The sequence below is a fragment of the Gambusia affinis genome, linkage group LG10 (genome assembly GCF_019740435.1).
Source record: "Gambusia affinis linkage group LG10, SWU_Gaff_1.0, whole genome shotgun sequence".
NCBI lineage: Eukaryota > Metazoa > Chordata > Actinopteri > Cyprinodontiformes > Poeciliidae > Gambusia > Gambusia affinis.
In genome coordinates, this window is record NC_057877.1 from 4,631,274 (window position 1) to 4,644,448 (window position 13,175).

The following is a 13,175-nucleotide window of genomic DNA, read 5'->3' on the forward strand; positions in this document are numbered from 1 at the left end:
GACATCACTGTGTGGCTTTTCATGCTGTCACTGCAAATTGATACAGTTAGCATGACCACTTATGACAGTGGATGAACAGTTTTCTGGGAATGGTAAGTTGTTTCTCCACCATTAGCACATTTAGCAGTATGAACACGAGATTGATTGACAGCGCTAAGACCCTCCTCCTGGGCTTGATTGGGTGTCTTGGCCCGGAGCGGTGCATTTTTTAAGAAGGCAATAGTAGTTCAGGGACGAGGTGGAGGAGCTTGATCTTCTTACTGATTATCTGTTGCATATTACACTGTCACAACATGCTGATAGTTGTAACAAATATGTAAAAATCCTATTTTTGTAAAAGTCGCATTCTGCAGCTTTAAGTTTGTTAAAGTTCTTACTTCATAATGGCAAAAAGTATATTTTGAGAAACAAGAACTTGAAAACTGCTAAATTTATCTAATGAATATTCTGTATTTTTGTCCAAGTCTGTGCCATTTTTGTATGTTTAGCAGAAGCAGAAATAGTTGTTGCTTTCCTACTTTTAAATAAAATCAGCTCAAATTGGAAATAATCTTTGTTTAGATACTGTGAAACGGTATTTAAACAAATACCGTTTGTAGACTATTCAGAGTCTGTATACAGACTCTGTTGAATAGTTGAAATAATTTTTATTAGCAGAGTTAGTAAATCAAAGTGAGAAAAAATTATTTGTCTTCCAAATCCAGGATTTATGAATGGGAGTCGGCTGGAGTCAGGCACATTTAACTATCGTTTTGCACTTTATCCATCTAGATCAGCTAAAAGTAATGCAGTGGATCAGCACAGACAAATATTAGGCCTAGTTTTGAACTATAGCAAAACACATTCGCCTTATCCTTTGACCAACTTTTCAAAAATACTGTTTTAAAGACAAAATGTCTTTCTTGCATTTCCAACTCCTACCTCTGTAGTTTTACATGGCACCTCATAACTCCAAATACAAACCACTTTCCCTTTGTTCTTGACAGAGGAGGTCAGAGGTTTTCACCTTTCATCTTTGGAAAAGCTAACAGCCAGTTAACGCTCTGATTTCTGGCTTTCCAGGCACCGAACTGGACCGATTCTCCTGACTCTCTCAGTCGCTGACCTGAGACGTCCTAACAAACCGACTCCAACAGGTCAGCCCTCGGTCTCACCCAACAAGGTCAAGTGAAGCTGTTTCTCCGTCGTGCGCTGGAAGTGGATCCCCATGGCGACGTACAGAACGGTGAGCTCGAGGTCAGTGTGAGCAGCTCTCCCACGCCACATGTCTGCAGGCTCAGGTCGGCGTACGGTAGTCCAGGCACGCACTTTACTGTCAGTGTGGAGTTCAGTAAGAATTCAAAGAACTGGAGACGTTTTGGGACAGCTATGTCTGAACAGAAACGTGTACAGAATTTTCCTTAAAAATAATCCGTCCGTCGCTGAATGACACTGTAGTTTTCTGCAGAGCTTTTACTAGACCAAAAAACACTGAAGGTTTGGGCATTTTTCAGCTCGTCGAGCTTCTGCTGAGTTAATGAACCCCTCATGGCCCATCGGCTTCAGTAAGGTCTCAGCCATCCTCGGAGGGGAAAAAGAAGCTGTTGCTCTGCCTCAGCTCATACAGAGACCAGGGCCGGGATCACAGAGGTTTATGCTACAGCTGCTAATTCTCTGTGATATTTCATGCACGTTAAAACACGTATCCATGTGTTCATGACATAGGATATGAAAATGAAAAGGGGTGTCTTTAAGACATGTTTGTCTGCCTTTATTACTACCTCTAAGTTGGTAATGTCTTAAAGAACACTGTCTTATAATCACGCAACAAAGAAGAGCAAACAGGTCAATTAATGTGAAGAAAGTATTTATTTTGGTTTTACTTCTGTCAATACTTAGTCTACTGGTCAAATATAATGGGGTATGTGAAAAGGCGCAAAAGAAAAGCCCACAATTTACTCAATCTCATTGGTAGATGTTAATAGTTATAGTACAATTCCCCTCCATTTTGAGGAAAGAGTTAAAAGGAAAAGAAAGTTAAAGAAAATATCAAGTACATCATGCAAGTCTGCTTCTACACCTACAGAGAGAAAAAAAAGATAACGGCGACAACATCTGTCTATATAACAGAAACAACATGACTGAAAAACAAAAGGGTACTAATGAATGTAAGATGTATTTTAGTGGATCCTGTTTCAGGCTAAGAGGACGAGGGATGTTAGAGTCAGAGCTGTGGGAGGAAAGAAACATGGAGCGATAAGGTCCTGAGCAAAAGGATCTGGCATCTGTCTCAGGGAGCCGTCTCCTCTTTAAGATCATCCTGATTGAACCTTAAAGAGTAATTAAACCTGAAATATATATATTTGCACATAAATTGGGAATTAGGGGGGCTAGCTCTATGTTTAAGCTCAAATTGTGACATTTTGTGTAAATTTTGCAATATTTGCCCTTAAACCGCCTCATTACTGCCCTCTTTGGGTTGAATGGTGGCTACTGCAGTTGAATTTTTCCATTGGTTACAACGTTACAGCTTGGTTGACATGTACGTCAAAACCCTGTGTTTCGATCTAAAACCATCTCTTTTCTTTCTGTTGTTCTTTCTGTTCTGAACAATCTGTTCTCTACAAGACAGATCAGACAGTTTTTAGATATGATCCATTGCAACAAGCACAAACAGTCGTGGCATATATGGCCTGTAGGGCCAGAGAAACGCCAAACATCACTCTTATTAAGCTAATTAATTAGTGAGCATTAGTTACCTTGCAAAACAGATCTTTCTAGAGATCTGTTTTGCAGATCTCTGCTTGTGCATGCAAACATCTGTAACAGCTGTCTTAGTTCTCAACGTGCTCATTTGACAGCAATTAGACAGGAAGCCATAGGAGCCCGGATTCAGAGGCTGCAACATGATGGTAAGTTGCAGGTGAACATTAACTGCACTTATCTCCTGAGCGAAACACGCGCCGCACGACTCACCCTGCGATTAACGTGCTCTACATACCGTTCTGTTTCACCTACAGCATCCTCCAGAATTAAGCTATGTCTTGTTGATTCGATGATTAATTCATGTTCAGATCCACCGTCGGTGTAGACGTGCGTCTTTGGAGAACCCTGAAAAGCTGCGTGGAGGGGTTGAGTCAGAAACTGAAGGAGATGTTTTAGTGCACAGCCAACTGAAATGCTTATGGCTTGGCAACACTGAACACTTCAAAAAATAAAAAAGCAGGGCTGATTACTTGGCCTAGATACAAGGATGCAGATTTCTCTTATCTCCACTCCTCTGTATGATGTGATGCATCCAGTGATGTCAGTAACGCGTTAATTTGTAACGCGTTACTGACGTCGGACCACTTTTTTCAGTAACGAGTAATCTAACGCGTTGCTATTTCAAATCGAGTAGTCAGACTACAGTTACTTATCAAAATCACTGTGCGTTACTATCTTCTTTTGTTATTTAATTGTATTTCCTCTACGTGTCTTGTCGAGTGACCGACGTCTCTATGCGACAGAAATGTAAACAATGGAGGGAGATGCGCATTTTGTTGGTGGAAAAACTGGAACTATTTTGAGTTTCTGTCGCCAAGTCCGATTATTATAAACGGCTTTGGGCTTCATTTTTTTAAAGTCGCTTGAAAATTTAATGAGTGGCGGGTTGCGCCTTTTTTGGCTCGTTTTTGAACGTGAAGTTGCTCATTTGGGGTTGGAAATAAGCAGAGACTCATAATAAATCCCAGAATTTGTCCGTCATTAAGGTAGTTTTACTCAGTCTCTTCTTGTCCATCATTTCCAGGATGATCCGTCCCGCTGTGTCTTTGTTAATGTCAAGTTAATATATTATCTCTGAATGACGTCGAGTTTCACGTTGCGCTCCAGAAAACTGCAAACATCGAGACCAATTTAAGCAGCGCAATAAACGTGAAAACAGCCACGAATGAACGTGTCCGTAGTTGCCAATAATTATAATGGCAATTTAACGCCATTATAATTATTAATATTAAGATAAATGTCACAAATCTGTGCAGCCATCTGAGCTGTGGAGCTGCAGGAGGAGCTCTGTGCGCTGTGACACCAAACGCAGGGCCGTAACACAGAACCTGGGGGGAGGGGGGGCTTTAAAATCCTTCTTGGAGTTTTCCAGACAACAGAGGATCACACAAATTACTCACGTTTTTTATTTTTTTGTACTGTTTTTTCTACAATCTCCTCTTCAGTTCAACCTTATCAGTGGAGACACATTGTTGATGTTACCATTATAAAATAGCTGACAATTAAATATTGGCAAAGATCAATGGGATTTTCACAGGAGGCGGAGCGTTGTTGTTAGCAGCTGCTGAAAGTAACTAAAAAGTTACTTTTAATGTAACTTAGTTACTTTCCAAATCAAGTAGTCAGTAATCTAACTAAGTTACTTTTTCAAGGAGTAATCAGTAGTCTGATTAAAGTTACTTTTTCAAAGTAACTATGCCAACACTGGATGCATCATAGGGCATCATAGGGCAAAGTGTTTTGTAAGTTGAATCGCTTACAGAAACGTACTTAGGCAGACATCCCATAATGCATTTCCTGCATCAAGTGACATGATTCACTGCGGTTCAGGAGCCCGAATTTATCCTGACTTCAATTTTCAGGGTACTGCATGGTGCTATCCTGTTTTAGTGAATTATTAATGCCTCTGGTGTAATTAATTTTTTTAAATATATTATTATATTTTTATTTTTTAAAAATCGATGCGTCCTGAAGCCCGAAGCTGGGAATTGAACTAGGAAAGTGAAAAATCTCAAGGCTAACTCCGAGTTAAATTTGAACATGGCTTCTGCACATATAAAACCTAGTACGTGTTGTATGAAAAGATTTTATTTTCTGTTTTGTATATCAATTTCCATTTCAAACTAGTAGCAAACTGTAATGTAAAATCTTTGTTTGTGAGCCTGTTTCTTAAGCGTGTGATTTCGTCAGAGGAAGAGAAACGGATCCTTGCTTATTTAGTTAGCTCCAGTTAGCATCGCAACAGCTAGCAAATCCCACTTGTTTTCCGACTTTCAACTGGAAAGTACTCAACTCGCCAAGTTGGTTAGTGTCAATACAATAACTTGATATAATTTTGGTTTCATTCCTTCTTATTAAGACTATTGTAACACACTTTAAAAAATGTATCAACAAAAAGTACTTTACCAGTTGGTTCAAAACTCCTATCTGTAACAGAGGAGCTCACGTCTCTCCTATTGTATTGTCTTTGCACTGATTACCTGTTTGTCATATAATTTGACTTTAACTTCACCTCCTATAAAAATAAATAGTTAAAGTTTCTACTCATAATCTACTTGTAGTCCCAAGGACCGGGTATAAAACTCAAGTTTGGACGTTTTCTGAAGAGTCTGGACTCGTTTAAAATGCTGTGGAGAGCATTCTTGTTCAAATGGACTTTTCCTGGGGCGTGCTGTGGTGGCGTAGGGAATAGCGCGACCCACATTTGGAGGCCTTCAGTCCTCGACGCGGCGGTCGCGGGTTCGATTCCCGGCTGACGTTTGTTTCATGTCTTACCCCCTCTACCTCCCCCTTTCCTGTCAGCCTACTGTCATATAAGGGACACTAGAGCCCACAAAAAGACCCCCTGGTGGGGGAAAAAAAAAAGAAAAACTTTTCCTTGAGGCCCACTGAAGTAATATTAGTATTATATATCAAAGTAGTAGTGTCAACCTGGTTTTGCTCTCTGAAGAGGCGAATCTGAAGTTTATCCTTATGAGATGACAAAGACAGCTTAAATTCTAGCATCCAAGTAGACCGGAGGAAGTTGGAGGTTTGGTGTAATGAAGAGATCTTCATTACTGGGACTATTTTATATATATCACTGTATGGCACTTAAAAAGGTATTTTTGCACTGTATTAACAACAAACACTTTAATTAGCATTTGCACTTTAAGCAGAAATTTGCACACAAGAAGTTTTAATTATATTTATTGAACATTTTAGCAATTGGTATGTAGCCTTTGTTCTGGGCTCTGCACAGCTGCTCCTCATTGATGAGTGAGGTTGGTTGCTGTTGCCTGTGGAGGAGCACAATTGTTACTCAGAGCAATGAGCTAATGGTGAGGAAAAACTAAGCAAAGGTGTGCATAATCTGTTGAGTGTGGAGTGCTGTGGTAAAGTGACTCACCTGTCTTTTCTGTGTCCTCTCCAGGGTGTTTGGACAAATTCTACCCCAGGGGTCCAGACGCCATATATAGCTTTGGGAGAGGCCATTGAAAGGACTAGGGGGGGAATTGTTTATGGGTTTTATGGTGTTTATTTAAGGTGTAATGGAAAATATTTATAAAAAGTAAATAGAAGTATTATATTTAATAAAATGTATTTTATGTAAATAGGTGGAGATTGATGAAGTAATTCCCCTGTGAATTTAATATGGTTTGGTCCGTCACAGCTGGGACTATTTAAGACTGCAGTTTCAGCTGTGAAGGAAGGTGTGTTGATGCTGAGTGACAAATAAACTGCTGCTGTTCTCCACCTGACTCTGGTTCAAGACTCTTTCTCTCTGAACAAAAACCCAACCGCTAAAGGTCGTCTTGTCACATTTGGGTTGTGGAGGGCAACAACGGTGACAACAACATCATACAAATATCAATTTTCATTGCCCTGGTGTGTGGGCATGTGTGTGTGTGTGTGTGTGTGTGTGTGTGTGCATATATCAGTTAAGGTGATGAGAAGGGTAAAACTGGAAAGACACTTAGCCCTCAGGAGAAACACAAGGCAGGCAGCGCTGACCGCTGACTTTCGCACGATAGAGAGAGGTGCCTTAGGCAAAGCACCGCAGGCGCCCCTTCCAATCCAGACTAAGCCTGGAGTCAGGTCGGCCCGGCGGCTGGGATCCTGTACAAGCACCCCTTCACCAAGTGGAGCTTATCTACGTGCCAGTTCATGAATGATGTCATGACCAATGTATGCACTCTTGAACTTTAATTTGGACAAAACTGAATAAATGAAGTTTAGTATGAAGTAATTCATTTAAAGCAACTGTTACAATTCAAGCATGTAGCTAAATGTCAAAATTGGATTGAAAATGGCTGCATAAAGGTCATGTCTAATCCCCCAAGTGTCATCTGCAAGCCTCAGTTTTACTTTGATTCATCTTTTTGGAAATATAATAAAATTGTTTCTAGTCGTTCTGAGTATAATGGATTTTATCAAAGTCCGCAATGTTTTTTCTCTCTTTGTTTTTAGGTACAAATACATAAAAACTATGTAATATTTAGTTCGATCACCAACCAGGTTTTGTTCACCAATTAACATGTTGAATGTTAATTTATTATTAAACAAACTGAAGTAATTTTATTTAACTCAGAGACACAGATCTTACAGGAAATATAACTCCGTCTGTAATGTCATGCAGTTAAAAACCCTTAACCTTCATTTTTTTCCCCTCCTTTTTCCACATACTGAATTAAAGTAACATTTATTTGTGGTCATGCTGTAGTTTAACAAATTCCTGCCATTTTCCGTTAATTTCTTGATCATATATCATGTGGGGAGCTCATATTTCAGGTGAGTACCAATTATTTTTTATGTATTATATGTATTATTGAAAAGTCCACTTATTTCAGGAACTTTATCACTAACTGAAATACATTATGTAGATTAATTACAGAGATGGATGTTTGGAAGTAACTTATTTCTGTTAACTATGATTTTCTGCTTACAGCTAATAAAAGCATGATATTTAAACTTAAAGTATCACATCAGACCTGTAGTCTTTATGAAAAATAAGTTTAAAAATTCCTGCTTAAAGGTTGTCAATTTTCAAAAGGTACTTTTTATCTGATAAAGGAGCCTCTCTGGGAAGCATATTCTAACTTATTAGATATGACTGTAATAATCTCACATTTGCCGTGATGAACTGGTGGAGTAAAATATCTTCACTGTAAAAAAATAGTTGAGTAGAGGTTGACTGTAGGACCGTCCATCAGCTCCTGGTGACGTAACTCTGACGCTGTTGTCTGTCATCATGCCTGAATATCAGGCCTCTTGAAAAACAAGTTTGCCCAGTGAGTGTGGATAACAGATAACAAAGCTGTGTGTATTCATGGTCGATGATTGAAGTCGTAGTCCTACCTCCTAACGAGAAATTCTTCTGTTTATGTCACTGTGGCGTAATTGCACTGTGTCCGAGTCCCAGTCTACGGTGGCCCTGAAGTGCAAAATGCTTCGACAAATCACTGAACACACACTTACAAATTCAAAAACACAACATTAACTTCAAAATGAGAAAACACAACAACATTAGCTCAGCACAGCTACAAATTACGAAAGAACTGTGCTTGATTTTCATGTGTTGTTTTAGATGTTGTTCTTAAATTTGTAGTTGTGTTAACTAATTTGTGGGTGTGGTTTGCGCTTCAGGGCCACCGTACTAATCCTATCTCTGTCGCATTCAGTAATAAACGTGTCTACAGTCGGATCTCCTGTCATTAAAAAAATAATAATTATTCTTTCTTTTCATGTCAATTTCCCTTCAAGTTTGTTTTTCTACTTTATTTTGAAGAAGCTTTTTATTTACAAACTGTAAATAAAAGATATGTATATATTTGCAAGCTATTATTTCACTTTAAATTGTTTTTAAGCTACTACAAATAAAGGTGATTAAGAGATTACAGGGGTTTTTTGTGATCACTTTGTCAGGAGCCCATAGCTGTAGGAAATCATCTTTAAAATCCCTAGAAATAACTTCTTGACAGTCGACCAAAATATCAATCACTTCAGAAAAAAAACAAAGAAGAAATAAAAGCTACAAGCCATCAACAGCATTTGGGAGAATGACAATTTAAGGCTGCGGCCCGTGGGAGTAGCTAAGCAACCGTGAAGGAAGAATGCCTTAAGAAACAGGAAAAATGCTTACTTTGCTTTGGCAGAAGCAGAGAATGACTGGAATGGCTTTAAACTCTGAACAAGACTCTGATAGAGCTGTCATTGGAAACAAGTGGCTGTGCAAGAAAACACACAGAAACTCATGTCTGACTGCTGCCCTTCAAGGATCTGGGGGAGGGAAAACTCTCACTGGCTTTCATTTCTGGTTGGCGTCTCACTGATTGTTTCACTGTCCTGCTCGATACTCAAAGCTTTATTACTGCAGTTTTAGGCAAACAGTGGAAAATTGAGCTAGAAAAGTCAGAGCAAACTAAATCTGCCATTAGGTTTAGAAACAGTTGTAGTGTATTTGTGTAAAGCTTAAGCAATGCATTTTTTAAATGTTTCTGCACTGTTTCATAGTGTAATAGATGGAGGTTAATGTTAGACTGTATCTGTTACGCGTATTTATAATAAAAACACAGAGGACCAATCAAATAGTACAGTGCAAACTTTTATTGTATCATATGGTATTTCTGCACTGCATTGATATACAGTAACATTAAAAAGACAAAACATGTTGTCTTTTTAATGTTCAATACACATGCACATTATGTACATTAAAAAAAAAAGTCACTCACACATCCCTTGGAGTATACGCCATTTCTATTTCTGACAGCTGCACAGTATTTTTGTTGCAATCACTTATAGTATATTATTGTTATTGTTAATTATGTTTATTTTGTAATAATTTTTTTAAAATCTTTTGTATGAACCTACTGAATTTCCTCAGTGTGGGACAATGAAGAACATTTTATTCTATTCTACACTGTCAATTGTATCAACTCTTTCTTTTCTATTAAGAGAGAGATTTCTTGCAGCAAATTCATTCAGATTCAGCTTCGCCGTCATCTACAGTATTGTGAATCAAACACTCCAACAGTCACAATAACAGGAAGTGTTTTGTAAGCTGTCAAATCCTGAAATGTGATCCCTGCACACATGTATGAGAGAACAAGGCGTTCCTTAGTTTTTGGTGAAAACGGTGTTATGTTACTGATAAAGGGATGATTAATTGACAAGGTTTTCTTTTGTGTGGACCAGTCTGCATGATGTGGGCATTATGAGGGGAGGTGTAAAACAGTTGATGTGGAAGAGGTCCTCAATGGAACGAGGTTAGGAGCCACTGCTTTAATGCATACAATAATGTACTTCTCATCATGTAGCAGGTACTGGAACATGAAGTCGAGTCCCATTCGGATCAGAATTTGCATGGTGACATGCAAAGTGGGCACGGCAGACATTTCCTTTCCTTGGGGACTCACAATATACCTTCTTTTGCTATATGACTTGGGTTGATGTTTATTTTTCATCATGCTAATTAGTTTGAAATGCTCTGAATATAAGACATTTTAAGCCACATTATATTGGCATTTGATGCAGTTAACAGAGGCTTGGCGTGGCTAAACAAACCAGGATATTGACTCAGTTGCCAACAGTTTTTGAACATCAGACTTTCTTTGTCGTAAATACTGCAGATTTTCAACTTTATCTTTTTTGACCAAAGTAGGAGTTTTGGGGTTTACTGTTTGAGAAATATGAAGACTATATGTATTTGATATATCTAACCACATTAGTTTATGAATTTCTTCATTTTTATAAGTTTAACCAAAGAAAAATGTCGGAAAATGTGATTTTGACTGTGTAATTAAATACTGTCACGTTCGAAGTCAATAAAAGTCCTGAGATGTGATGTGGTTGCTAACTTTGGTTTTATCTGATACATTTATTTGCATAATTAGAGGAAAAAACCGAAAAGCATTCATTTTAACTCAAACATGTTGCATGTAGTACTACAGGCAGTGGGTTATTCTTTGCAACCATCTTTGTTAAGTTTAACATTGGTTGTTAGCTATGAATGATCTTGTCCTAATATTTTGTGTGTTTTTATCTAGAATGTTTACAGGAGGGGGAAAAAAACTATTTTGTGGGTTTCAATAAAATCTTCCAATTCTAGTTTACTATTGAGAATATAAAATAAAAAAGCACAAAGAGTGTGTTTTATTTATTTATCTTATTTGAAAAAGGCATCTTTTGTGGCTGCCAAAAGCTTGCCGATTTTGGTCCTCGCTGGGAAAAGTGTGTACACCACTGATTTAAACAAATGAAAACACACACACACACACACACACACACTGAGAAAATCAAATCTTAGACTTTCTTTTCCTTTTTTGCTTTCAGATTCGATTTTGGAGAATGTTCTAGTTCATGGGTGCTGCATACTACCTCTTCTCTCAACACTTGCTGCACATATACGGAACAAGGAAGTTGTGCACCTGCTGCTTTCGTCTGTCCATTCAGCTTCCAACGTTCAGCGCATTTCCCCCGAGAGGACAGGTGAGGTGAGTAAGAGCTTATCGCTTTCTAATAAAAACCGAAGTTTGTTGTCGGAGGAGCTCCACTGCGTCAGTGGCGATAAAATCAGAGAGCAACGTGTTATTAAACCACACATTCCTTCAATCACTAACTAACTGCTCTCTATGGTTATGTTTCTCCTCCTCCAAGAGTTTGTTTTCGAGGTTCATAATGGCAAACGAAGAGGAAGGAGTTCCCACAGAGAAGCAGCAGAGCCCGCTCAGCTCGTCCTCCAGCGGACCAGAGGACTCTCAGGAGGCCGCTGGCCGGGCTGAGGTCGCCGGGGAGCAGAAGACGGATCTCGGGGCGGTTCGCTCCCAGCTCGGTAACCTCTCTGCGGAATCCTGCCTGCAGCACTTCAAAATGAGGAAGTTCTTTGTGTTGAGGGTAAACGGCTCCATTTCCACCTTACTTTTTTTTTTTTTTTTTTTTTTTTTTTTTTTTTATCTTTTAGAAGCTTTTTCTTTGCGTGCGAGGATTAATAATTTAAATTTGATTTATTACTCATGTTATTGTGGGACATAATTTTGTGGCGTCAGACATATTTTAAGAAATTTCTTCGATTTAGTTTTGCTTTATGGACGTATTTGTGGATGCAAATGGTTTAAAACCACCTTTTGTTGTCTCATACAAGTTTATTAATGTCTAAAATATCTGAGATGCAGCATAAGATTGAGCTGATCAGCCAGGTGGACTAAACTAAATATACATGAGTCAGTCAATCAGAACAAAGGGGCTCAAATTCAGCTTTCATAAGTTTCTGAACAACTCTCTTCTTTATTCTAGAAATATACATTTTTGAAATATTATTAAATCTAAAGTATGTTTAACTTCAGCAACAATGAAACATTGATAAATATAAAATGAACAATAACGCAAAAGAAATCTTTAACTTATTAAAATCCAATATGTAGAATATTTTTCAAATCTAATTCTGAGAGTTCATTCTTATCTAAAGTAATCTAAATGTTACTTTAAATGATATGTTAAATGTACTTGAGTGCAAATCCTTAGCTACAGGCTTATACAATGAATGTACAGTCGGCAGTCTGTGGGCCAGACTTGAGTGTGTTTTGTTGGGGTTTTATTTGATAGACCAACAGAGAACCTGGTCAGATTTGATGTAAAGACGGATAAGACCCTGAAAACAGAGATATTCTGGAGGAAGACTTGTTGACGGCTGCAAATTATTTGATAGCAATATGGAGGGTCACCTTTCCCTGGTGTTAAGATGGAAGATGTCGCCTGGTGATGGTGGCCTGCAAATCTTGTGATGTAGTTTGATTTAAAGTTTATTCTGCAGCCATGTTTGATCAGAGCATCCAGCAGGGCACTTAACACACATCCCTGTGGGATACCAATTTGGGATGAGGGTTTTTTTAATTTTTAATTTTTAATTTTCTGGCGTATCGAGATAAGTGTGTTTTGCCAAAGTGCAGTGGAAACATTTTTTTTTTTGTATTATATGTGATCAATAGCTGGATGATACCACTAGCGCAAACCATGAAGGAGACAAGAAGAAGCGGTAAGAGGATAGTTTCTAATTTTTTGCAAATTTTTTCAGACAATGTGCACCTGGCTCCACCAGAGCTCTTACAACATCGTACTGTTCATAAAAAGTTGTCTTTCCAACATGTGGAATTCATAGCTCTTCTGTGAAATCAGAGACTACGGTTTCCCAAAAATGTTGCATACTTAGCAGCTGACAAAAATAAGAGGCCTGTCGCTCCAACACCTGAATAAAACGCCAACATCTCCTCTGATTGAGAATGACGGAAAGCGGCATGAGTGAATTCTAAATATATCTCATGTTACTGTTGACATCCGTCGCCGCCATTATTTCGAATGATTCATCTTGTGAACTAGCTTAGTCATGTGTGATTTTAATTTAATTTCTTATTCCATAGAAACACTTGAAATTGCAAAATTGTGTTTCTGCAACATCA

At 38.3% G+C, this 13,175-nt stretch overlaps 1 protein-coding gene across 4 annotated transcripts in view; it reads left to right on the forward strand.

Annotated features, from left to right (window-relative positions):
- tprg1 (tumor protein p63 regulated 1) overlaps positions 1-13,175 on the forward strand; it is a 58,652-nt gene that overhangs the window by 15,655 nt on the left and 29,822 nt on the right. For 2 of the 4 annotated variants that reach the window (XM_044128820.1, XM_044128819.1), the window contains exons 2-4: positions 1,063-1,225; positions 11,056-11,211; positions 11,380-11,616. In XM_044128820.1, the coding sequence (XP_043984755.1) occupies positions 11,083-11,211; positions 11,380-11,616 (366 nt within the window). In that variant the 5' untranslated portion in view covers positions 1,063-1,225; positions 11,056-11,082. Of the gene's footprint in view, positions 1-1,062; positions 1,237-11,055; positions 11,217-11,379; positions 11,617-13,175 lie in introns of those variants that run through there. The other 2 variants (XM_044128818.1, XM_044128821.1) reach the window with 2 other exon arrangements.